The sequence below is a fragment of the Pan troglodytes genome, chromosome 18 (genome assembly GCF_028858775.2).
Source record: "Pan troglodytes isolate AG18354 chromosome 18, NHGRI_mPanTro3-v2.0_pri, whole genome shotgun sequence".
Taxonomy (NCBI): domain Eukaryota; kingdom Metazoa; phylum Chordata; class Mammalia; order Primates; family Hominidae; genus Pan; species Pan troglodytes.
In genome coordinates, this window is record NC_072416.2 from 10,299,452 (window position 1) to 10,326,359 (window position 26,908).

At 42.0% G+C, this 26,908-nt stretch overlaps 1 protein-coding gene across 45 annotated transcripts in view; it reads left to right on the forward strand.

Moving 5' to 3' along the window:
- Positions 1-26,908, forward strand: part of RBFOX1 (RNA binding fox-1 homolog 1) — a 2,477,231-nt gene that overhangs the window by 2,413,899 nt on the left and 36,424 nt on the right. For 40 of the 45 annotated variants that reach the window (XM_054668820.1, XM_054668821.1, XM_063796601.1 and 37 more), the window contains 2 exons: positions 3,981-4,113; positions 15,070-15,109. In XM_054668820.1, the coding sequence (XP_054524795.1) occupies positions 3,981-4,113; positions 15,070-15,109 (173 nt within the window). Of the gene's footprint in view, positions 1-3,980; positions 4,114-15,069; positions 15,110-21,717; positions 21,761-26,908 lie in introns of all 45 variants that reach the window. The other 5 variants (XM_054668819.2, XM_054668825.2, XM_054668850.2 and 2 more) reach the window with 1 other exon arrangement.

Here is a 26,908-nt window from a genome sequence, read left to right on the forward strand (position 1 = left end):
TGAACCAGGGGAGGAACAGGGCAGCCCTCTTTAGAAAAAAAATTCCAAAATGATTGAAAGGAAGGATTGTAATGAAGGCAGGAATTAATAAAGAAATGAAGGGAGAGGAGAGGAAGAAGAGGGAGAGGAAGAGGAGGGAGGGGAGAAAGGAAAAGGAGGAGGGAAGGACAGGAAGGAGGGAAGACTAAAGGAAGAAAGAGGGAGGGAAGGACAGGAGGGAGGGAAGACAAAAGGAAGGAAGAAAAAGGGAGGGGAGAAGGAATAAAAAAGAAAGGAGCAAGTATAAGAAAGAAGGAAGGAATGTAAGAAAGAAAGGAATGTGATCGATGAGCATTTTTCTAACTAGAGATTTCACGAAAGGGCCCCTTGGCCAGCCCTAGATTAACAAGAAAGAGATCACTGAAAATACCAACCACCCAGGACACTTGAATCCTCCAGCCCTTTCTCCATGAAGCCTCTGTCCCAAAGCATGACCTGTGGAACTCTTTTTTTTTTTTTTTTTTTGGCCAAGGGTACCTAGCCTTCCAGGAAGGCACTATTTAAGCCAGGAATTGATTTTCAGTCCTTCCTGTGTTCTTTTCACAAAATAAGAAGTCCCCCAATGTGCCCTGCTTGGGAGAGCCCAAAGAACCTCCTAGGAAGACTTGTAAATATCCTGCATCAGGAAATCCATTTTCTCCCTGTAATGAAGAGGGTACAAAATGGAATCCTGGCTCCACGCTCTTAACAGCACGTGCTCCCGTCTCTCTCTCTTGCCAAGCTTCTGTTTCATGTTATATCTCAACATCTAAATCCTGCAAGAATTATTGTAAAAGCTGCTTGTGGCTGAGAGGGAGCTTGTCTGGCTCACTCGGCTCCATAGCCAGTGATAATGAATGGGTCAGCATAATTACCGTGTTTCCTCACACAGGCGGCCAGCTGCTCTGCCAGATTGTGAATTTTTCATTTTCTTTATTTCAAAATCCAGGGTGTTCCTCTGAAAACTTAATAGTTGAACTGTGGCAAGACAGATTTGGAGTCAAGGCCATTCCCACTCATTTTCTTCCCAGTCCTGAAGCAAGCGTCTCATCTCTCATTACTTATGGGCTTTTATGATATTAGGATTTACTCGTGTTCCCCCTTAAGACCCCACACGTCTCTGCAGTTTCAAGCATACCAGTTGCCACGTGATCCAGGAAACTCAGGTGCTAGGAGCTGGCAAAAAAAGTTAAATAAAATGGCATGATCTATCTTTAGCAAGAATAAAAAAGTTAAAAATAACCTTTATGGTCTTCTCAGATACAAATAGAAAGACGGAATCATTCTGGGTTCTACAATCCTCGTATTTTACCTGCATTGTGATTGATAGAAAGATGCGGTAGAATCCATAGAACAGGACGGCTGTGGGACCTTTAAGAACACACAGAATTCCAGATAATAGCCATTTGGTCTTCACTTTGGTCGGGTTCGGGGGTTTTATTTGGGCCCTTATAATTGCAACAGTAATTTGGAATGGCTTCTGTGGCAAGCCGCACCCGCTCCCTTCACCCACCATGTAAGTACAAACATACCCTATCTATCTATGGGTGTAGGTGTAATTCTTGGAGTTCTAAGTGCACTACATGGTCACCCCGTCCAACCTCCTTGGTCGCAGCCAGGGCCTCCAGTGAGGCTTCTCATGCACATTTTTTCCTTCCAATTCTTTTGCCTTTTGCTCCTTCTGAAACCCTCACCTGGGTCCATGCATCAGTGTATGCGGAAAGGACTCTGAATAATGGGGAGACATAAGGTGGAACGCTTACTACTCCTGAAGCTGATAGCGGGAAGGGAAAAAGCTCTTCTTGGCAGTTTGGATAGAGGGTGGAGACAACTGTAACATGAAATGAACTACAACCCCTGCCCCTTGAGAGGTTTGCTCTTCTGCCGAAAGCCTGGAAAAGGAGTTGGTTGTGCTGGGTTAACTAAGAGCATTTCCTTCATGGTGGGCCTTTTGACCCTTTACTGTGGCTCTCCTGGGACAGGGACTTCCCAAATGCATTTTTTCAGAAAAGCATTCTCTGTGGACACAGTTTGGGAAACAAACAATACCTGCTGCTTAGTGAGATGGGACAAGCGTAGTGAGTATGGTGAGAGCACTGGGAGGGTTAGAGAAGCGAACTGAGCTTGAAGGAAAAGTGGTTTGCTGAGTCTATGGGCCCTGATGACTTAGGATTTGCATGAGAAGGGAGGAAGGGCATCTCAGGTAGAGGAAACAGTGTTGGTTATCAGGGGACTGGGGTAACCATCAGGCATCCTCTGCGGACACAGTTTGGGAAACATTGCCTGCTACTTAGTGAGATGGGACAAGTGTGGTCAGTATGCTCAGAGCACTGGGAGAGTCAGAGAAGCCAACTGAACTTAAAGGCAAAAGTGGTTTCCTGGCCCCATGGGCCCTGATGAGTTAGGATTTGCATGAAATGGGAGGAAGGGAATCCCAGATAGAGGAAACAGCAGTAGTTATCAGGGGGCTGGGGTAATCATCAGGCTTAATTCCCCTTCCTAACTCCTCCTCACCTCCTCATCTTGCTCAGAGAATTGTACCCAAGGGAAGATATCCCTGCCCACATTCTTCTTCTTATTTGAGAAAAAGTCTTGCTGTGTCACTCAGGCTGGAATGCAGTGGTGCCATCTCGACTCACTGCAATCTCCACCTCCCAGGTTCAAGCAGTTCTCCTGCCTCAGCCTCCCAAGTAGCGGGAATTATAGGCATGCGCCACCACGCCTGACCAATTTTTGTATTTTTAGTAGAGATGGGGTTTCCCCGTATTGGCCAGGCTGGTCTCGAACTCCTGACCTCATGATCCACCTGCCTCAGCCTCCCAAAGTGCTGGGATTACAGGCATGAGCCACCGCGCCCAGCCCCCACATTCTCTTTTTAAGGGTCGGGGTCCCAGACTTACCCCATATTTGTAATCATGCTGGTTGCCTTTGCCTTTAAATGCTGCACAGGAGTTCAGCAGGCTTATGAGATGTTGGTAATAAGCTGTTTCTCATGGCATGTGTACTCATACCACATACATGTGTCAGTGGGAATACTTCAATTAGAAGTTTTAACAAGTGATAACTGTACATGAAGGAAACTGGAAAAATAGGATGGGGGAAAGTTATGAATAAAAACCACTCATGCATTTCGGCCCCAGAGATTGCTAGCATGTGGAAAGTTGTGTATATGTGTATACAAATATGTTCATATCAGCATATGTACATATATGTATATATACATGCACACATTCATACACATGTACACATGCATATTCACATATGTGTATTTTGCATGCAAATAACACCTGTACATATATACATAGGTATATGATTGATAAGACATGACACATCTTGCAATCTGCCCTTTTAAAAATATGTTTGTGGGTTGGGCGTGGTTGGTCCATAACTGTAATCTCAGCACTTTGGGAGGGAGGTGGAGACAGGAGGACTGCTTGAACCCAGGACTTCAAGACCAGCCGGGGCAACACAGGGAGATCCCCATCTCTACAAAACATTAAAAAATTAGCCAGGTGTGGTAGCACACTCCTATCTATGGTCCCAGCTACTTGGGAGGCTGAGGTAGGAGGATCACTTGAGCCCTGGAAGTCGAGGGTGCAGTGAGCCGTGATTGCACCACTGCACTCCAGCCTGGGTGACAGAGCCAGTCCCTATCTCAAATAAACTCATTAATTAAATACTCACTCATGCAGTGAGCTTTTCTCCCGTTATATAGAATTATTTGCAAATGTTTGTCAGTCACCACATTCTCCTGGGCAAAGGGCCCACTGTGTTAACTACTCATCCTCTCTGGAGTCCCACCGTGGCCACCGTGCTGCTCTCTGCTTTTTAACCTCTTGATTCCGGGAAGCGGGCGGGGGTCCTGCTGGGACCCTGTGCCGGGACAAGGGTTCCCGGGGCAGTTCCCTCCACAGCAGGGTGTGCGTCTGACAGCCTGTGCTCTCTCTCCTCTTGCCCCGCAGTGCCAGGCTTCCCGTATCCAGCAGCCACCGCCGCGGCCGCCTACCGAGGGGCGCACCTGCGAGGCCGCGGTCGCACCGTGTACAACACCTTCAGGGCCGCGGCGCCCCCGCCCCCGATCCCGGCCTACGGCGGGTAAGTGGGGCAGCCTCCCGGGTGGGCCTCCCTGTACCAGCCCTCCCTCCCCAGAGGCATGGAGCTGTTTGCGAGCGCATGATGGTCTTGATTCCCCCTCCGCCACCCCCGAACCGCCCCCAGCATGCAGCCCGGCTGCGCACCTGCAGTGGAGCACCTTGCTAAGAGTATTGAAAAATGAGTGTAATTTGTCCTGTCATGGTTGGTGCCTTTAAGCATTCTACATGTCACATGTTGTTATGTAAATTCTCTTTGAGACTGAATGCTGGAGAACAGAGAAATGGTTACAGCCAAAGATGTATTTCTGATGATTGCAAACATCTGGTTATTAAGGAGGTTGGACCACATTTGCCCCTTGAATTCCTCCACAGAAAGACGTGCGGTTTTCATACATAAAAATCACTGGGGTCGTCTTGCTCGCCTCCCCAGAGATATCTTGGCTTCAAGGGTCACGAACCTTTGCCTGCAAAGAGAAAATTAGGTGTTGAGTCACATGCAAACATACAAGAATTAATGAAATTGGAGTTAAGATGCGTTGTAGTTGCACTTTCCAAAATGGCATTTGCCTTCCTTTCTCCTCTGTGGGAACAATGCAAATTAGTTTGTTTCCCATTGCCAGTTTGGTCCTTCTCTGCATAGACTTTGATATTGCCAGGCGAATGTCAAGGAATGGTGTGAATGCTCAGTAAAAGAAAAAAAGTGATACTGGTGTGTTTGGTGGCAGTCTTGAAATGCTAGTCCCTTGAAGTGCTGGTCTGTCCCTCTTTTAAGGCTCCTGCTAGAATATTCCTGCACCTCTGCAGCCAGAGAGAAAGGGATGCCTCCAAGGCAGTGGCCCTAGACCAGGGGACATTTGCAAGGTCTAGAGACATTTTTGGTTGTCACAACAGGAATGGAGAGATGCTTTGTCCTCTATTGGGTAGAGTCTAGGGATGTTGTTTGACAGCCCCCAACAAGAAAGAATTATCAGACTCAAAGTCAGTCATGCTGCAGCTGAGAAACCCTGCTCTATGTTAAATTCAGCGATCCCCAGAAAGCCTGGCACGAGGCTTCCCTGGCCAGTGACTGGCTTTCTGGTGTGTAGAAGAAAATATGGCTGCATTTAGGACTGTGTGAAAAGGGTTAAATGCCCTTTTTATAGCTCTGTTGCTTGTAAATCTTTTAGAAAATCTACATTAGCCTAGATCATCTATTATACTCGTGACAAAAAGAAACACTTTTTTTCATTACGTATTCATTCTAAACTAGAGCATTTGAAATGTTTCAAAAATAAACGCAGTAAAGTTAACGGTAAAAAGAAATGAGAGTAGGTAAAACCATCAGAGAAGGGAAAATTAAGGAAAAGTAGTAAGGACAATGTCCATCAAATTTCTTGTGTAGTCATTTGAATTGGGTCAACTTTGAGCTTCTTAGACAAAACAAGAGCTCTCTCTGTGCATACACATATTTTAACTGAAAAGACGGTGGATAGTAACAAACCAAGAATGAACTGGCTATAAATTCTCCCTAATGCCTGTCAAATGTCTTTGCATGTCTTAAGCCCTTTATGTGACCATGCAATATAAGGAATTGTTGATAGTATAATTTTTATGTCTGGTATCACAGCAACGAGCCCATTTTATGGATCCAGAAATGTAAAAATAAAGATTTGTTATTCCCAAGATCATGTAATGAGTTATGAAGGAAAAAGAAAATCCCAAGTTACCTTTGGGCTCATGTAATTACTAAAGCAAGATTTGTACTCTACTCTATAAATGCAAAATTGCACTTACACCACATTCGTTTGAAAATTGTTCTCAGTACATGGCAGTTGAAGTGTTGTGGTATATCTACCATCAGTATCTCACTACTATATTGAACAGCAAAAGAAATAATAGAGGAAAATTATATGGCTTATCCTCACATGAACAATTTATAAACATCTCAGAATGACACACCTGCTGTAAAATCAAAATTAGCTAACTTATAATGAACACGCTCTTTGCTGGGAATAACCATGCATAACTAATTAATGCCATGTTTCACCAGGGAGAGACACAGGCATTTCCAAATGATGAAACAATGTGTTTGTAACTACTTGGGATGAAAATTAATTTTAATATTCCAGCAATATCTGTGATCAGTTTGGTTATAGTGGTGGATTGTGCCTCCTTGCTGATAATAGTATGGCTGGCATTCTAAAGCCATACTTGGAAGCAAGATCAAATTCTCAGCAGAGAAGCAGGAGCCCCAGCAGGACTAAGATTGCAAGCATTCATGTCTGCAATAACCTATTAGAGCAAGATACTGGTCAAAAAGAAGGAAATTCATCTGGTTGCCTGGGTGTTTCACTGGATTACAAACTTCTGGGAATGAATTGGCATGGAATGAAAAACTTTGAGCCCACCATCTTAGAGGTTTCCTTTTCCTCTGGAATAAACAGATTAGGCTGCAGGAGATGGCAAGGGGATGGCTCCTCTTGGAAAGGAAGAGAGCAGAGTGGCACCCAGGGCAGGAGCTGGCTGGAAGAGCAAGAACCCCTATCTTGTATTCAGGGAAAGCAAGTAGCATAGAGGTTAGAAATACTTGTTTTCAGAAAGTAACATCATCAGGATTCAGGTGGTCCAGAGAGCAGATTTCCTGTAGCCTTTTATCTCTAAATTCCTTTGGAGGAAAACTAAGATTTGACTGGACGTCTTTACCCCAGCCCAGTGCAGCTCACCCTATGACTCACACCTATTGTGTTTTAGGCACTGTTGTGTGCTAAAGAGACAAATGGCACCTTGAGAGGTATTTCTTCTGGTTGGGGCAGGGGGTGACATACAAGCCAACAATTTCAATAAATGTGATAAGTGATACAAGAGGATATTGTGTGAACACTAGGGAAAGGTCCTTAGCCCAGCTTGGGTGTTTACAGAAGGCATCCCAGAAGAGAAGAAATATGGGATATATATAAGTCCAAACATTTCCTAAATTGCCACAGTGAAATCTTATCCTGTGACCCCTCCTCCACCCACACCCCTAGCAATCTCCATCTTTTCTAAGATGTCACCTAACAAACTACATTTAAGAATTTGTTTCCACTGTCACCAATTGAAGGCATATCTATCTGCCAACCTAAATCTGTTCTTCCTGAAGTATCCAATATGAATCTATATTGTTACTAAAATACCAGTCAAAAAGGTGTCCTAGGTCCATGCATGGCTTCCACATTTTTTTCCTCCTGGGAGATTGAAGAAAATATCCTTTAGGATCTCCATGGCTACCTTTATGGAAGCTTGGGTAACCCTTGGAGATATCCAACATAAAGACAGTCACACCAGTAGAGTCCCTAAGGATGCCCTACATTCATCCATTTCCTTTAAAAAAAATTTTTTTTTGAGATGATGGAGTCTTACTCTGTCACCCAGGCTTGAGTGCAATGGCACGATCTCGATTCACTGCAACCTCCACCTCCTGGGTTCAAGTGATTCTCCCACCTCAGCCTCCTAAGTAGCTGGGATTACAGGTGCCCGCCACCACATCTGGCTAATTTTTGCATTTTTAATAGAGATGGGGTTTCACCATTTTGGCCAGGCTGGTCTTGAACTCCTGACCTCAGGTGATCCGCCCATCTGGGCCTCCTAAAGTGCTGGGATTATAGGCGTGGGCCACTGCGCACAGACATTCATCAATTTCTTTTTATTGATTTGCCTTTTCCTTCCATGTCTTGATATTTTCTGAAGCCCTTCCATGCAGCTGAAGAACATAGGTTATGAAGAGGCCCTTTTTTGTCTCACATGCCTAAATAGAAACCTCTTGGGACATTAACACATGACCGTTCCTCCAGGGGTAGGGAGAGTTGTGGACCATGGTGGGATCATAGGTACAAGTGGAAAACCCTATACCAAACCAACCAACTCCCAATTGATTGCCAACATCAATTGAATGAGACTGAAGAGTTAGAAAGTAATGTCTACATAGTCTATGGAATTTTATAGTCCTAGGAAGACACTGGATTTAAGGTAAATAAGACTGGGCCCCAATATTCTACCCATACTGGCTTGGATAGCTTACTTAACATCTATAGACACAGTTTGCTTAAGCGAGAGTGGCGGATATATCTGCCTCCATAGAGTTGATAGAGGGTGAAGTAGGGAAATCCATGTAAGGTGACAACTTGGTCCATCTTATGACATGCATTCAGTGAACTGTACCTACTGTTCTCCAGGTTGATGAACTTAGCGACTTTATTAACCACCCACAGTCTTCTTTCTCAACATCCCTTTTTGCTTGTGGTTGAGTACAAAATAAGATCCCATGTCTCTCCCTCTGTGCATTATTTATCTTTGCTAGGGGGCACTTGCAGTTTCACAGACCTCCATTTCCTTCAAGCCACAGAAATGGTTGAGGCATTTGCATTGCTTATGGAATATGTAGATTGAAAATACAATATTGAGTAGGGAACAGTCACAGAGCAGAGTAGAGTTTTCCTTATTTCTCCTTGCATTTGATCCTGGACTCAATTTGATTGAGAAGCCACAATGCCCAGTCTTGCTTCCTATGACTCACATTTGGGAGGAATTACCCATCAGGTAATTGCTGTTCAGGGAGCTCACAAGCTGATTATCTGTGCATCAAGACAGCAAGTGGAGTCTTTGGAGACAAACCCTGTAGACTTAGTATCTTTGATGTTAGAAAACAGCAGCTAAATCCCAATCCCCTCCCTCAAAGAGGAACTCTATGAGTACCTATTAGGTACCGTGCATATATCATGTGAGTACAATGGGGTGCTCTAATGGAGCATCACATGAGTTATTTTTGAGATGGAGTCTTGCTCTGTCACCCAGGCTGAAATGCAGTGGTACAATCTCTGCTCACTGCAGCCTCCTCCTCCTGGGTTCAAGCAATTCTCCTGTCTTCAGCTTCCCAGGTAGCTGGGATTATAGGCACATGCCACCACACCCAGCTAATTTTGTATTTTTAGTAGAGACAGGGTTTCACCATATTGGCCAGGCTGGTCTCAAACTCCTGACCTCAAGTGATCTGCCCACCTCAGCCTCCCAAAGTGTTGGGATTACAGGCATGTGCCACTGCCCCCTGGCCATGTTTTTATTATTATTCTAAGCCTAAGCATGTAGTGTCAGCTGTAGGCTTTTGGTCTTGTTCTCTAGGTATCTCTGAGTAAGATTTTCTGCCCTTTCTCAGGTAATTGTCATACATCTGTGTAAACTTCCCAGAGTTACCTTGAGAAGTATTTGAGAAGACTCTATATTATTTGGGGTATAGGAAAGATAGAGCAGTATCCCAGGAGAAAACTTAAAGCTGGTCAGGGGAAGAACAAATAGATCCTTTGGAAATGTTTTCACGTTAAGTCCTAAAAAAGCCTCCAACAACAGTCTCTGGGACTATGGGCGTATCTTTCTGTGTACAGATCAGCCATGATTTCTGGTTTTATCTTCTAAATATCTAAATCCCCAACCTGTATTATCTGATGCTGAGGAACTGTATTTAGTATAAATACTAGGAACAAAAGTCATCATTACCCATTCTCAGAATACTTTAGACACAGGGGCGTCCAATCTTTTGGTTTCCCTGGGACACACTGAAAGAATTGACTTGGACCACACATAAAATACACATACACTAACTACAGCTGATGAGCAAAAAAAGAAAAAAGAAAAAAAAGAATCTCATAATGTTTTAAGAAAGTTAATGGATTTGTGTTGGGGCTGCATTCAAAGCTGTCCTGGGCCACATGCAGCGTATGGGCTGCGGTTTGGACAAGCTGTCTTTGCAGAATTCTTTTTATAAAGTGTGACTTCTTATTTGCTAGTTTTAAAATGTAATCCAAACAGCCTCTGAATAGCATGAACTTATAGACAAGCATCATGAATAAGTGGTCTTTAAAGCCTTTTTTTGGAGGGGAGAGTGTGAAAAGACATTTTCACAGATGCCTTTAATAATCTGATTAAAAATTCTCTAGGAAAATACGTACAAACAGCACACACACACCCAAATTCTATACACATGCCAGCTAGTTTCTGATCCCCCCAGTATCCATTAAAAAATAGCGGTATTTGAACACATTAAAAAGTTTATTTTCTAGTTGGAAGGGGCCTCAGGGTAGAACAATTGTAAACAGCCTTTTCTATAAGAATACACTTGTGGCTGCTGTATATTATATTACACGAGCAGATTGTATAGTTTGGGCATTTTATACTTTTTTTTAAAGTAAACTAATTTTCTATAGTGCAATCACTCCCTGCTCGCATTCATTCAAATATTTAACTACTGGTATTACTTTTCTAAGAAAATAAGATGTGCATTTGCATTATGTCCTTGCAAAAGCATATTGAGTCCCAATGTGATTGACAAACAATACAATTACCTTTGCATGGCTAGACGGACCATCTCTGCATTGAAATATAACTGCGCCTGTTTAGTGCGCAATGGTAACTCCCTTCTCTCCTAACTGTTCCATGGTTAATTTATCTATAGCTGCACCGCAGACATGGATCCCTGTGCCTCTTTCCCTGCATATCTTATGTTTTAAGTGCAGCTGTTTGATGAGGCTTTAAAAATTATTTGGATACATTTTTGGAAACTAGCATGAGGCTTTGTGATGAGAACTTTCCTGTAACCAGCTCCTCCATTAGAATATAACCTAGGAGGCTGACCTTCAGTTTTGTCTCAAATGTAAAGTAAAATAACACTTGGAGGATGGTGTTGCATAGAGCAATGATTCTCATATTCCTGGGACCAATAGCATCAGCATCATCTGTTAACTTGTTAGAAATGTAAGCTCTTAGATGCTGTCATCCGGATCTATTCAATCAGAACCTGTTGGCTGGGCATGGGGCCCAGCCATCTGTGTTTCAAAAGTCCTCCAGGTGATTCTGCTACACATTCAAGTTTGACCACCACTGCCTGCCATAGTACTTAAGAGTTTGCACTGTGGAGCCGGACCCCCTGGGCTCAAATCCCAGTTCAGACAATACCCAACTCTCAGTTTCTACATGTCTAAAGAGGCGATGATCATATTGTCCATCTCATAGGGGTATTCTAAGGACTGAGTGGGATCATGAGCACAGAAAGTCTAGACTAGGGACTGATCCATGGTAAGTGTTCTGCAAATGTGAGTAGTGGGAGTAATGGTGCTCGTGCTGTTACTATTAGGGAGAAAAACAATGTTTTGGTAAAATTGGCTTCCCATTACATGGCTTTATTTCACACAGCCGGTGAGGATGGCTACATTGCTTCCACATTTTTTAGAGTTATCCTAAAGACAGATCACTCGTCCTTTCCATTTCTCTCCAATACATGTGCGCTTTGAAAACAAGTAATCCCTTCATGATGGGGTTTATAATGGCAGCTACAATCATCTTTTTGCTGTGAAGCCACCATATTTAGACCCTAATGCTTATACGTTTCCCCCCAGCCCTCCAAGAAGCCAGAGCGTGGGTCTTCCAGCCATAGGTCTTGCCTTGCAGTACCCTCACCCCACCACCCTTTGCCTTGACAGCACTTCACTCCTCTCTACCGAGCCAAGGCTTTGAGGTTTCTGTGCCGTTTGCTTAGCCTCTCTCGTCTCTGCTGCTGGCCCTGCCTCCTTCCATTCCACATTCAGGGCACCTCTGTTGCTGTCTCCTGCAGTATCTATCTCAGCTGTGATTCTACAGTTTTATGCATAATTTGTGACTGTGTGTCCCACTCCCTGTACACTCTGGGAGGGCAGGGTTACTGAGGGGGCTTTCTTCTTCGGTCTTCATGCCTTCGCATAGTAGTTGGGGTACAGGAAACCTTTCAGTCATAGAGAAATAGTATGTATTTGGCTTGTTTGAGCTTTTCACAATGAGAAAGCTAGACTAGTTCTTCTTTGGTTCAGTGTTTCATCAATGTAGGATGTCAGCAACACCCAAGTAACTTTCCATAGCCCACAGTGGAGGACAAAGCATGGCAATCAGGTTACCCTACTGAGCAGAGACTCCTAAGGACAAACATCCCGGCATGTTCTTTCCTCACCCCTGGGCAATGTTGGTACAAATAGGCTTGACATGGAGGCACAAAACTGGCCATGGTGCATAACAACTTGTCTTAATGAAAGAAGGGATCAGTTTCTTGGCCAGAGCTCAGCCTCAGCCATATCAAAGAACCCCAACTCTTGGCCCACACCCATGCCATGTGCCCCGTTGGAACAGCCTCCAAGGCCTGGGATCAGTTCTTCTCTCCATCATTTACAGAAGATCAGAGACAGATGAGGTTCCACCATTGAGATCTTTAGAAGTCATTATTTCCCATATTTAAAGGTATGTTTCATATCTCATGAAAAATACATTGTTTACTTCTAGACTGCTGTCTAGTCTCTTGCCCTGGTCTCCTAATTCAGGTTCGAGTCTGTTAATCATATTTCTCCTCCATTGACAACAGCCACTGATACTGAATAGCCAAATCAGAGACAAACCTCAGACTCCTCCCGACCCATTATTGAATTCTACCTGGAGTTGGTAAAGCAATGACTCAGTCTCCTTCTGACACCTTCTCATGCCCACCCTTCCCTCTAAAATATGAACCCTATTCACCCAGTTATTGTCCATCTTGTAGGTAACAAGCAATGTGCCAGGAACTGAGACAGAATGTTAGTTAAGCCACAGGGTGTAGCTTTTAAGGCGCAATGAGTCACATGCACACAGACCTTTAATGTGAGGCAGAAATTGACGAGTGGCTCTGATAAGAGTCTGAAAAATGATGCTGGTGTTCATAATGGGAACAGTCACCCAGCTGCAGGTGGGCACCGGGTCTCAGACATGGTGACCTTGTTAGAGCTACAGTGTTAAGCATGATGCCACCCATCCCTTTGCAAGCATTATCTTACGAAACCCTTTCTTGAGGTAGGCACTTACCTATTTTCCCTTTTTAACAGACGAGTAAGTGAGGTTCAGATGTCTCAAGTAATATGTGCAAAGGCACTGCACTGTTGATTGAGGATGCTGCAGTCTGACTCAAATGCCCATGTGCTTCCCATCTAACTTGGCTCTTGAATGGTCATCTCACTGCTTTTGGATGAGGATACTAGAATAAAGGGCATTGCCAGCACAAGGCATTACACGTGCAAGGGCATGGCAGCATGAAAGAATGGGATGGAGTGGTTTTGATATGGCTAAGTGATCAGTCCTGTGGTTTGGGACCCAAACTAAATATTTGTTGCTCCCTCTCTTTCATCAGACCTGTTCCAAGTCCTGTTGGCAGAGGGTGGCTCTGCCTTCTGACCCCGCAACCAACATTCTCTATGTTGGAAACGTTGAAAAAGATTTCAAAGCATAGCTCGGGACGATGCACACCTCAGCATCTTGGATTAGGGCTTTATGCCACTTCACAAGCGCTCTTGTGAACTGTAGCCCTCCCGGATCAAATATGAACAACAGCTGAAAGCTATTCCTACCAACCTCCTTAGTGTGTGAAATCCCTGCCACATTTTTAAGGACAATGGTAGTTGGAGTTTAGTCAGTCGACTCCGAAATACTCTAAGAAGCACACTAGAGTGTTCTCCAGCAAACCAGTGTCACAGCTGCGTGTGTGTGTCAGTACTGTGTGTGTGTTGTAAAATGCCTTCCCTTGGCTCAATATGCTTTGCTTACATGTGGGTTCATTCTGCTACAGAAACCTGCTGGAATCCTTTGCTATTGAAGTTGTGTTTCTATTAGAACCTCAGCTTCATTCAATGGTGGGGCTCATTGGTCCTCTGCCGGAATCATAAGTCATCTAGAAACATCATGGGAAGGTATCGGGGAAGACTGTAAATCACTACGCTCCTTTTAAAAATAGGCATTTAGAAACAGCTTCATATGCATGATGCCTTGTGATCCTTACAAAAACCTGTGGAGGCTACATATGATTCTCGTTAAACTCATTTTCATGCTTAGGAAATATAAATCAGTTGCTCACGACCACGTAGCTAAGAGCTTCTTTTCTTGGTTGTTTTACTCAAAGCATACCAAAAAGCTTCTGGGGAATCATTCCCTAACCCCTGTCCCCAGCCCTCTGAAGTCTCTTCTTTCTGGGATAGTCACTATATGGGTGGCAATCAGAGAGCTGCTATCAGATTGGGCTTGTTCAATCAAGGTGTGGGTCTTTGTTTAGTCTAGATATAATTTACGTGAACATGCAGATATTCACATGTATATACCCTTGTACATATAAGTACACAAATACATATAAATAAGTATACGCATGCATATATACATGTTTACATACATGTATACACTATAGACAAATACAAACATGCATTCCTACACTTGTCCATATTAACACACACAAATATGCACACAATGCACTTGTACACATGAAGACATGTCTGCACACAAAACACATTCTTGCACATGTACCCATGCTCACCCACATACGATTAGAGATATTCTCCATTTACCATAAAATAATGCACGTGCAATTACCCAATATAATACAATGTGAAAGAATATAGAAGAAAATTTTTGAAACCATATGTGTTGTCCAGCTCACCTAAGGCCTTTCAGCTCTAGCCCATATTGAGAATGCTGCAATCTGTGTGTCCACCTTTACAATCCTGTTTTTAAATAGATGTTTTGGGTTTTTATTCTGTGGGGTAGGGGGTTATGTGGTTTGATTGCCAACTCTGACCTGTTAAGATGGTTATGTCTGTCTGGGCCACTTAAATCTCAGTCCTCTTTGCATTTCTAAGTCGTGCCTTTCTGTACCCACTCCTGAGAGAGTGGGAAGTTTGGGACCTAGCACACCGCCACCACCACATCCTAATTCTGGGCCAACACCAAAGCCCGGCCTAATTTTCTCGGTTTGCTCAACTGCCGTTGTCTCCAACCTCCTTAATCAATGTGAAAACGATCCTCGGTTCCTGTGTTTTGGATCTTGTGACCAGACTAACCTCGCCAGTGCAGGGGTTGGTGTGTCTGCATGGGAAATGCACTAATATGGATGTTTCTCTTTGTGTGTGCACCCTTGCAGTGTTGTTTACCAGGATGGATTTTATGGTGCAGACATTTATGTAAGTATTCATTCACGTGCATGCCGTCCCCGTTTCCTTCTGGAGTCATTCTTTTTACAAGTTTGCTGTGAATTTCTCTACTTGGTGTAGTTGAGTTTCTCTCCTTGGTCTGTAGGAAATAATTCAGTGGTTTGTCTTGCAGGACAGAAAGCCTTCTGCTCTTGAACTTGTGGCAGACATCACTGGCTGTTTAGTGGGGTGGAATTAACCCCTCGATCAACTTCAGAACGAATGCAATTCCCCCAAAAAGGTGGCATTTCTTTCATGCCAACTAAAGACCCCACTTCACCCACAAAGAAATTGTCTCTCAAGTTCTCAATATGTTCTTTGTTTTTAGTATAATATTTAGGATAACAGCTGTAGTCACCAGCTGCAGAGGGTTAAAAGATATTTTCATGGCTGATATTTTTGATGTTTTCCCTAAAATATCACAGTAGCCTTAGGAACAGTGTTTCTCTCTCTAGACATGGACAAGTTTAGCCCTAAACATCTCCTAATTCTCTTAAAATGTACGTCAAATTAAACATTGAGCCCCCATTTTCTTTAACCTTTTATTCCATTTCACCCAATTACCTGACTTAAAATTGCTTGCTAAATAGTAACATTTTAAGTTTATTTTTAGAAAAGAGTAGGCTATTTCTCATTATGAGAACAAGAATTTAACTATGTTCATCTAGAGGTAGTTTTTCTCTGACATTATGATATGAGCATTGATGATATGAAAATGACTTGGAGTAAACACAATTTTGAATAAGTAGGCAGTGTTGGGAGATATTCCCTAAATCACAATTTTTATTACAAAAGACCTCAGTCAATGGGATTATATTTGTTTTACAGACTAGATAGCAAAAAAAAATCATATTTCTGATGAAATTGATATCATGTACTAGAAGATGAATAAGGCACTGATTATTTTATTCCTTTTGAATTTCAAATCATTACAATTTTGAGATACAGTATTTATCTCCATCAATGATAGACTTAGTTGAGTTCTACTATTGCATCAAGTATATTCACTATAATCTGTGGGTTAGTATTTTTTCCCCCATAATAAAATGAGTGAACAACCCATATGTCCTAATTCACTCAGTGATCAATTTTCTTCTTTTTGGTGGAACTTAAGCTTTTCTGTCTCATGTCCTCTTTTTTCAGACTTTCAGATTTTAAATTATGAGGCAGGCTGGGGCTGAGGGGTCTGAAGCCCATTCATATCCTCAGGCACCTGCTAAACCCAATCACCAGTCCTGGCTCTCGACTCCATGCAGCCCATGGGTAGATTATTGCAGATGGAAGGAGCCAGAATGGTAGTTGGCATCGCAGAATTTAGGGCTTTAGAAATGAAAGGGAATAGACAAGGGATAGAGAAATGGTTTTTTAAAAAATCCACCAAAATGGAAACTATCTCCAGCAACACCTACCCAAGAAAAAAAAAAAATGCAGATTTTCCTGAGTTTAGTTAAAAGTATTTCACAATCATTTAGTGAGTGTCCACCTCTTCATGCCTCAGTTTCTTCAAACTGACAATAATTTATTGAATCATTAATGTGTGGTGTCTTATGCAGGTATCAAATTGGTGTCTTCTTGGCCTCAGATTCTTGAGTAGCAGGAAGGAGAGGCTGCCTGAAGGCAGGGTCTGTGGAGCTCCCACAAATAAGGAAAAAGAAGGGACTCATTTAAGTGAGTGCGAGTGTGTGTCTGTATCGATTGGGGCATATCGCTGCATCAGAAAATCCACAGAGTAATCCAAATAGAGAAAAAACAAAGTTAGAAGAAGGAAATATGCCAACCACTTGACTAGAGAGGAAAAAGAAAATTTATTCAGGGAAGAAAACCACAGAAGTGTCCCTTTGTGCTTTTCTAGTTCCTTTAGGAGATTTTGTCTCTCACACATTCATCATGTTTGGGCCAAGCCCACTGGGTGCAGCAGTGCAGCTCGGGAAGCATCAGGGTGAGCTTCAAGGACAGAGTTTCTTCCAGTCCTAAGTTGTCTGATATGTTTGTTCATAAAACTGCCCTTTCTCTGACTTTTCAGGCCACGACCCCCAGCCAGAAATTATCGTTTTCCCCACTCTTTATATTATAATGACAATAAGATTTTTCAGTGGGGAAGCATCACATATGCAATCAGGTGGCAGAAAAAGTTCCTGCAATATGAATTTAGAGATTTGTTTACCCAGCACATGTTTCTGTCCTGTCTCTAACAGTCTCTGGAAGAATCTGGTAGACCTTCCTGAATATTTTGCTTTGTCTGATGATGACTTTAACATATTGCTGCTGGTGTGCATCTGTGTGTATACTGGACAGCAGGAAACTAGCCTGTGCCACTGCCCAGCTCAGCAGCAGAACAAGAGGTCTTTGATGACCATAAGTTTAAGAAATATAAATATGTTCTGCACCACAGAATATACAGAACAAGATTCACCCTAGCTAGAAATATATCATAATCTTGAATGTGCTTTTTAAAGCCACTACCCTACCTCCCTTGAGATACCAGCATGTTCTGATGAGTGGAAATATCCCCAAGCTTCGTTTTTAAAAGAGATGATGGTTAAACAGATTCTTAGAAAGTCATATGAGGTTCTACTTTAAAGAAAGATTTTGGCTTACTCCTTCAAGCTCGTTAAAAATAGTACACAATAAATAGGTTTAGGGCAATTCTCAGCGGCCCCGGGATATATGTTAGACACATCAGATACCTCTAATAGATTTAAACCTCTTTTTGTTATTATTATATTTTTTGAGACAGTCTCACTGTGTCGCCCAGGCTGGAGTGCAGTGCAATCTCAGCTGTCTGTCTGCAACCTCTGCCCCCTGGAAGCAATTCTCCTGCCTCAGCTTCCTGAGTAGCTGGGATTACAGGCGCCTACCACCACCCCTGGCTAATTTTTGTATTTTTAGTAAAGACAGGATTTCACCATGTTGGCCACGGTGGTCTGGAACTCCTGACCTCAAGTGATCCATCCGCCTCGGTCTCCCAAAGTGCTAGGATTACAGACGTGAGCCACTGCACCAAGCCATAAACCTCTTCTTTTTAAGTTTATTGGGTAGTCAGTTTCTAGCTTCGGTCACTGCTAAGGAAGACAAAGGAGGATACTGTCAGATTCTTCCTGCTCAAAATGTTCTCCATCCTGGCAGTATATCAGAGCAGGTCAACAACTCAACAGCTTGCATGTCAGAACTACTGGGCTTTTCTAGGTGCCCTGCTCTCTCCCCTCCCCTGTCCTTTGTTCTTCAAGGTCTTTCCATGCCTACCACCTGAGGTTGGAGCCCTCGGGCATTTTTTAGTTCTGCCAAAGCACATAGTCATTGAAAGACCTGCGTGATCCCTGTAACTGGCAAGCCACAACGTCTTCTCTCAAATGACCTCCTTCTGAAAGTTTTCAGAGGAAAGAGGATTGAACAGAGAGGGACAGATGATCACAGATATCTTGAAATTGCCAAAGGGAGTAGACTTGTTATGAAATGCTGTGAGCCAGACACAAAGGGAAAAAACCAGGACAGCTCATTTGGGCAGAGAGCAAAGACAAAGCCTTCATCCTATTCAGGAGCTGAGCCCTGCAGGAAACCCACTGCCTCTAGCCACAGTGGAGAGGTGCAGGCACAGTGTGGTTGGCTGCTCCTCGGAGGGGATGTGGGGGTTGTCTGAGAAAGGAGGGTAGGAATGATCTTTATCTGAGTCCCTTCTACCTGAGAACAGAACACACACACACACACACACACACACACACACACACACTTTTGTATAAAAAGATGATAGGAATTTAATTTTCATAATGAAACATATCAAATCTTTTGATATGTTCACTATTATTGCTTAGTGGTGCACCTTTAAATAAATTCATTTTAATTAAAAAGTGGATCAAGTTAAGCAAACTAAATGGTAGAGTTTATACAAACAGTTGCAATGCAAGGACTAAGTTTCTTAGATCTACAGAGTCTCTCATACTTGGAAGTGAAGCTATAGATTTTTTTTGAGGTGGAATCTCGCTCTGTCGCCCAGGCTGGAGCACAGTAGCACGATCTCAGCTCACTTGCAACCTCCGCTTCCAGGGTTCAAGGGACTCTTCAACCTCAGCCTCCTGAGTAACTGGGATTACAGGCACTCGCCACCATGCCCAGCTAATCCATGTATTTTAGTAGAGATAGGGTTTCGCCATGTTGGCCAGGCTGGTCTCAAACTCCTGACTTCAAGAGATCCACCTGCCTTGGCCTCCCAAAGTGCTGGGATTACAGGTGTGACCCACCATGACTGACCCCTGAAGCTATAGGTTTTATGAGGCTAGAAGTTGACCAAGGAGTGGAAAACAAGCATTGCTTAACTGAACCAAGACATTTGTTGGTTGACCTTCTCAGAAAGAGACCAAAAAGTATAGCATTTGATCAAAAGATAACTATTAATATTACAAATGAAAAGAGGGAGAGAAAGAAATTATAATGAACTGTTAAAAAGAATTGACAAATGGATAGAAACTGGAATAACATAGTGGGGTGTGACAATGGTAAGAGCAGAGAGAAAGAGTGAGAGGATATAGAGTATAAATGTTAACCTTCTTCCTTTTTATTAAGAACATCCTAAGCGTCCTAACATTAGACGCAACCATGAGGGCCGCCTAGCAAATATGTCTTGAGATTCCAGTGCATTTTTATACCATTCCTAAATTCTGTATAACAAGTTTCTGGTTAACACCATGGCTAAACACAATTATTTCTGAATTCCTGTCACTCTGCCACCCGTATGTTTTAAAACAAAGAGGTATCCTCATTTCACTGATGTTTAAACTCAGGAATGAGATGTGTCAGTAGCTTTGGGAACATGTAAAGCTGGAAAGTAGGAATTCTTTAAATAAAAACTCCTAGTCTTTCTTCCTGAGACCTTGCTTTCAGTGTGAGGTGGCTGAGGATTGGCATTTGACTTGCCGTCCCCAGTCACCATAGTGGAGACCTCAGTCCACCAAGAAATCAGGCGAATGCTGTGTTTGCAATGGGAGAGACAAGATGTTGAGTGTTTTACCTGTATTACCTCATCTCTCCTCACCACAGCCCTTGAAACAAGGAATCTTACCTCTATTTTTCTGTTGTTCCAGAAGAGAAACTTTTTTTGGAGACAGAGCCTCCCTGTATCACCCAGGGTGGAGTGCAGTGGCATGATCTCAGCTCACTGCAACCTCTGCCTCCCAGGTTCAAGCAATTCTTTTGCCTTAGCCTCCCAGATAGCTGAGACTACATGCATGCACCACGACGCCTGGCTAATTAATTTTTGGATCCTTAGCAAAGACGGGGTTTCACCATGTTGGCCAGGCTGGTCTCGAACTTCCGACCTCAAGTGATCCACCTGCCTTGGCCTCCCAAAGTGCTAGGATTACAGGTCTCAGCCACCACGTGTGGCCAACAGGAAACTTTTTTTTTCCAGAAAAAAAGAAAATAATTTGTCCAAAAATCTTCAGACACTGGGCCTTGAGCCCACATGATTTGACTACTGGGTTTAATGGTTAAGCCCTGAGCCCACAAACTCAAGTCATTGCCCTAGTTGAGCAAAATTTGAAAACTACGGTGAAAGATGGGAAAGGAAGAGGAAGAGAAGAGCATAATGGGGTGGGTAGACCACTGAGAATAATATTTGTACTGGAAATATTCAAATAAGCAGTGAACTAGGAGAGAAAGGAGGAGAGAGAGGAACAAGAATGTTATCAGGCATCGCTCCATAAGCTTAGACTTTTAACATAAGGAAGCAAATTTAAACTGGAAAGGCAGGCTATGTAGGAAAAAGTATATACACGCCTTTATAGGGTACGTCCCTCAGTCTCTTCAAATGTTCAGCCATCTCAGTGTCTGCCCTAGAATTGGACAATTTTATTTCAAACTGTGACCACTCACATGGAAGATTAATCTTGACCATGAATGACTCTTACGTCGAAAAACTGCATCCTAGTCCGTACAAGGATTCTACAGAGACCTTCCTTGCCAGTGCTAGATTTGTATGAAATGATAGCATTTTGATATGTATATTAACACTAGTTTACACACACGCACACACACTCATATATACTCACAGTTCTCTAGTCTGAAAGTATTAAAAGTAGCCATCGTAGCTTCAATGTAATTCATGAATTCATGAACTGCAATTTCGCTGTTAGTTGAAATTAATTTAACAAGTAAAGGCATTTATGCAGTTATGGTTGCTACTTTGCTGTTTTCTTAACTACTTCAATAATAAGACATTCATCTTAAATCCTTAGATATTCCAGAAAATTCCAATCACGAGATAAAGAGATAAATGTGAAATAGTTAATTTGGACTGTTGGAATATGCTTTAAGAGGCAAGAAGCCATGAAATTATCTTTTTCTTCTTTAGAAATAAAACAAGTTATAACACAAAGTGGTTTGATCCCCATCTCCACCTTGATACTCTCCATTGCAGAGTTTTGCAACTAAAAATGTTTGTCGATGCCCGGTGCCCCTTTCAGCTTGGTGGGCCAGTCCCAAGGCTTGTTGAAGTAGGAGAGAAGCAAACTTGTAAATGAATTGCTCTGGAATTTGTCTGACTTATGCATTCTCTTTTATTTATTTCATTTTTGCATTGAAAACATTACATTTCTGTTTCCTTATAGAGTAGTGTATCAAGAGCCTGTGTATGGCAATAAATTGCTGCAGGTATGAAATCCCAACTGGTGGAGAAACTCATCACTATGATTGTGGGTTTGCTGTGAAATCCTTACTAACAAGATAATTCTGGGGAGGGGAATAGTTCTCTAACATAGGAGGAAAGACTTAACTGAATTTTCCAGTTTTAATATGAAATCTCCTAGAATAGAGGTGAGGTGGCTATCCCTGTATCTATCGGTATATCCACTGACTGTGTTGTGGCAGTTTCTTCCAAATATTGGTGCTGTTTCCATGACTGACTGCTGTCAGCTGGCCTCAGCCATGAGCTTTGTTAGATCCTGAGTGTGTCAAATGGTGGTCTAGCTTGGCTGTTAATTTTTTAGTTTAAAAGCTATCTATCTGGACTTAATCAGTATAAATCCAATGAAAATAATTCAAGGTTCTAATTGAACCAATTGTCTGGATAATTTTTTAGTAGGTTCCCAGAGTGAACTGGAATGGGGTTAAATCAAGAATCTCATATGCAACATTAAGGGCCAGCATAGCTGACATCTAACATAACCCTCCCTGGTCTTAGTAGAGCTGATCAGAAATTTATTTCACACCTATTGTTATAGCTTTTAAACCTATTTCTCACTGCTAAAGCAACCACCAACTGAACAAATTTGTAGGAAGAAAAAAAGTCAACATATTCATAGGAATGTGGCTGGCCTAGAGTCTCCAAATTTGGTCTATTACCCACATTGAAACTGTCAAATAAGATGAATGTCAAACTGAGGATGATCAGTGAGAGTTTTAGGACATCACTTTCCCTATCGCTGCAATTCCCTTTTTTCTTCAGTATTATGAGTGAATTAAGAAAGTACTTTTTGTAAACCATGACAATTGATTGAGTTTTAATTAAAACCTGAATGTGAGAAAGGGTACTTTGACCTAGTAAAGGGCAATATGGTTAAAATTCCTGAGATGAACTTTCACTGTCACATTTCAAGAGAACTGGACCTCCAACTGCCACCCTTCAAAAATAGATGGATGTGGCCAGGTGTGGTGGCTCACACCTGTAATCCCCGTACTTTTGGAGACCTAAGGCAGGCAGATTGCTTGAGGCCAGGGGTTCAAGACCAACCTGGCCTACGTATCAAAACTGCATCTCTACTAAAAATACAAGTTAGCCAGGCGCGGTGGCACATGCCTGCAGTCCCAGCTACTCGGGAGGCTGAGGCAGGAGAATCGCTTGAACCTGGGAGACAGAGATTGCAGTGAGCCGAGATTGCGCCATTGTACTCCAGCCTGGGTGACAGAGAAGACACCATCTCAAAAAAAAAAAAAAAAAAAAAAAAAAAAATAGATAAATTAGGGAGATAAATTTTTCATTTTAAAATGTTCTTATAAGTATTATATAGTAAATAAGATTTAAGTTGTATGTATATATACCAGCACACCTGTTTTGCACCAAGTGAGACTTGACCCTTGCATATTTTCATCATAAAGGGAGCCTTTACCCCTAGTTAAGCTGATTTACTTTCCTATGCACTCCAGCTGAAGGAAGCACGCGTAACACGTACATGTTACAGTCCTACCGACGCCCACGTCTCCCTAGCACACACAGGTTTCCCCTCCCCTATTTCACTGTTTGGCCAGTAGAACATTTATTTTCAAAAGTGATCTAAAGTGAAAACTTTGATTTAAGCCTCAAATTCTCTGAGATGCCTTGGAGGTCCCTCAATGTTCATGAATATTGTCCCAAGGAGTTCCACAAACAGAGTAACCAGTTTAATTTAACTGAGCATCTGCCAAACCAGTTTGGTTGTGGAAGCTTTCCTTTCCTTGCCACCATTAATACCCCACAAGCATAATTTTGAAACTGCTTTATTAGCTAGGCACAGTGGCTTACACCTGTAATCCCAGCACTTTGGGAGGCTGAATTGGGAGGATCGCTTGATCCCAGGAGTTTGACAGCAGCCTAGGCAACATAGTGAGACCCCATCTCTAGTAGTAATAAGAGAATAAAATGCTTTATTGGAGCATCATTTGAGGTGCTTAATGGGTAACTACCTCAAAGGACCTCTAGAGGTTTTGCTAACAAAGGAAACTTCTCAGTCCACATGAGTGGATCACTTTGGTGGCCTCACTCATTTGGTGGTGGTGGCAACAAGATGCACAATGACAATTTGAAATTTTTATATAAGGTTACATTTATATTTTGCTGCCCATCCTGCGAAGAAATAAATGTTTCATGAATGGGAGTGTAGAACTATTTTGTGTTTGTCATGCCTCGTTCCTTTGGTTTGGTGGTGGGAAAAATTTAATTGTCAATGACACGTTTTTGTCATATGATCTCGGAAGACCAGGTTCAACATGAACATGGTCTGGTGACAGCAATTGAAAGTGAGTGTTCCTTTTACAGACATCACTATGGAACCTTGAAGAAGTTCTGGATATGCTCAGTGAGCTGCAAAATACAGAGCGATAAAATTGATTCAAGTCACCTGTTAGGCAAATTAAAGCAATTTGTATTTTTTGTATGTAAAGCAATTTATATTTTACAGTGTATGTACACATATACTGAGTTAATACACAACTCTTATTTCCCTAGTATGAATTGCATACAGAAGAAAAATAGCAAAGGAAGACTATGCAGTAAAGATAGAGGAGAGATAAAACCACCCTAATCCCTTTTTCCCTAATTATTACATGTTTCAGGGATCATTTAGGCTGGTATTGTCCAATCCTTTGGCCACCAGTCCCCATGTGGCTATTCACATTTAAATTCAAATTAACTGAAAAGTAAATTTCAGTGAAAAGTAAATTTAAAAATCAGTTCATTGCACTAGTTACCTTTCAAGAGTTCAATAGTCATTTACTAGAAGTAGCTACTCTGTTGGACAGCACAGATATAGAACATTCATCTCCAAGTGGTCTACTGCACAGCAATGAGAACACTGATCAAGGTTTAAAATCTCTCCCCTGGCTCTGGAGAGTTAAGGAAATTGTGATCTTAACCCTTGAATCAGGAATACTCACAAGCAAATTTCTAGATAATAAAGTCATAAATAATGTCAGAACATTGACGACTTGTGCCCGTCTTGTCTGGAAACACACATTTTCTGTAACTGGCCAAGTCATATGCAAACAGAGTAGAGGTCATTTTGAGACCTTCATAGATGACCACATTTGCTGTGCAGAGGAATCCCAGGTGTACACACCTGCATTTGATGTTTCTACTATATATAACCTACTAGTCAGTGTGGTTCATTTAGTTGTTTGCACCGCAGCAATTCTTCCCATTTATCAGACTTGCTGCCTTCTTCCATTGACTGAAACTAAGGCAGAAGGTGGAGGATATGCAAAGTTCAAACCAAGAGGCTTGCAAATAGGATGTTGCTAGACATCTTTGGTGGGACCAAATTCAGTCACCAAATCATGATTCACATGGTATCTGATTGCTGCAAATACTTTTTCTTGTTCCAGAGAGAAACACATACATACCACACACATTCTCTCCACTCAAAACTTTAAGCCTGTTGCAGCTAATGTCTCCTGGAAATCAGCTAGCTGGTTCTAGCCCCTCCCTACCTCATTAAGTTTAATGTATGTACCTGCACACCTGTATCTTTCTGTGAACTTTATGAAAGCCAAGAAGATGAACAAGCTATATAGAAAAATGGCTCCATAAACCTGGTGACCCAATTTCTCTTTAGTCCATCACTCTGTTGAACTCAGTGCTGTTATAACTGCTTTGGTTTTATAACTCCTCAGCACATTTAATGAGTTCCCCATTCCTAATTGGAGAACATAGTATTTGGAACACCAGGTGGCATCTGGCTAAGATCTCTTTTTGTTGTGGTTAACTTCCATTACCTCTTTAAGGGAAACAAACAAACAAAAAAACTGGTTCTAAATTATTGGTGATTGTGTGGCAGGATGTTTTGGATGTGTCTTCTCCAGGACTGATCCAAAGAATAAACTTTAAAAGATAAACTCGTTTCTTTGAATTGATGTGCAAATGATAGCATATTTACTCTGAAAGTTAACTGTGTAGGAAAGAGGCAGAAAGAAATTGAGACCCGTGTACCTACATCTTGAAAGAGGCTTTTTGTAGCTTCCCTGCTTCATCTATGTCTTATCGTATTTAGTTTCATGAAGCCAAATGCCATGAACCTACCTCTCCCTCTCATGATTCTGCTGTTGTATACCTTCTCACGCACTACTTTGTCCTGAGTTGCCCCTTTATGGTGATGGTGAGAACACTTACCTCAGAGGATTATGGGACTGTGTGTTCTAATTAGAACCTGAATGGTCCTGTGTTATCAGTGGACACTGGATCCTGTTTAACTGTGCTGAGTTCATTGTACACTGGTTGATGTATCATTGTGGTCCACTGAGCAAGAAGCTCTGTTATATTCACAGTTTGATCATCAACGCTCCACTGAACACAGTTCCTTTTGAATATGCCTATTTGCTCGTCCTCTTTGCTTAATTGAACAATTGCAATTACTGGTACATACAACTAAATGTTAATTATTTTTTCTTTTCAGATTTTTTCTGTTAATGATTTTATTTACAAATTAGAAGACTATCATATTTTCCACACCAAACAAATTCTCCGTCTGAAGCAGCATGATACATAACCATGTGATATCTTTGGCCAAAAAGAAATGTTCAGTCATTTTTGTAATAATTGTGTAACATTTAGGCAGCTAAAGACATTCTTCAATAACATTAGTGGTTAAACAACCAGATAGGTAAGAGATTACTAATAAACTTTCAATCAAAGGGTGATTTAATAAATATAAAAGACAGGAAAGCATTCACTTTATAAGAAAATAAGAACTGTTTGAATAAAATTTAAGTTAATATCTGATAAAGGTAAAGCAGAACCAATTTTGAAAATCTGGAAAGTTCAGCAAAGTATAAAGAGTGTTTCAGTAATTCCCCATAATCCTCTCCACCCCAAGACAATCGCCATTAACATTTAGGTACATTTTCTTCCAAGGGCCTCTAGGCTCTTCTTTTGGGATGTGCTTATGACCGCTAACCTTTAACATCCAGCTGGGGTTAGTATTCCACCCCTTGTTTCTCCAGGGTGTTTTTGTATTTTCGCTTTGATACTAAGCTTTCATTAACCTCAACTTTAGCTCAGTAGATTTGGGTAACTGCTGCTCTGGTGTGGTCTTGCCACTGGGCATCCCTGCA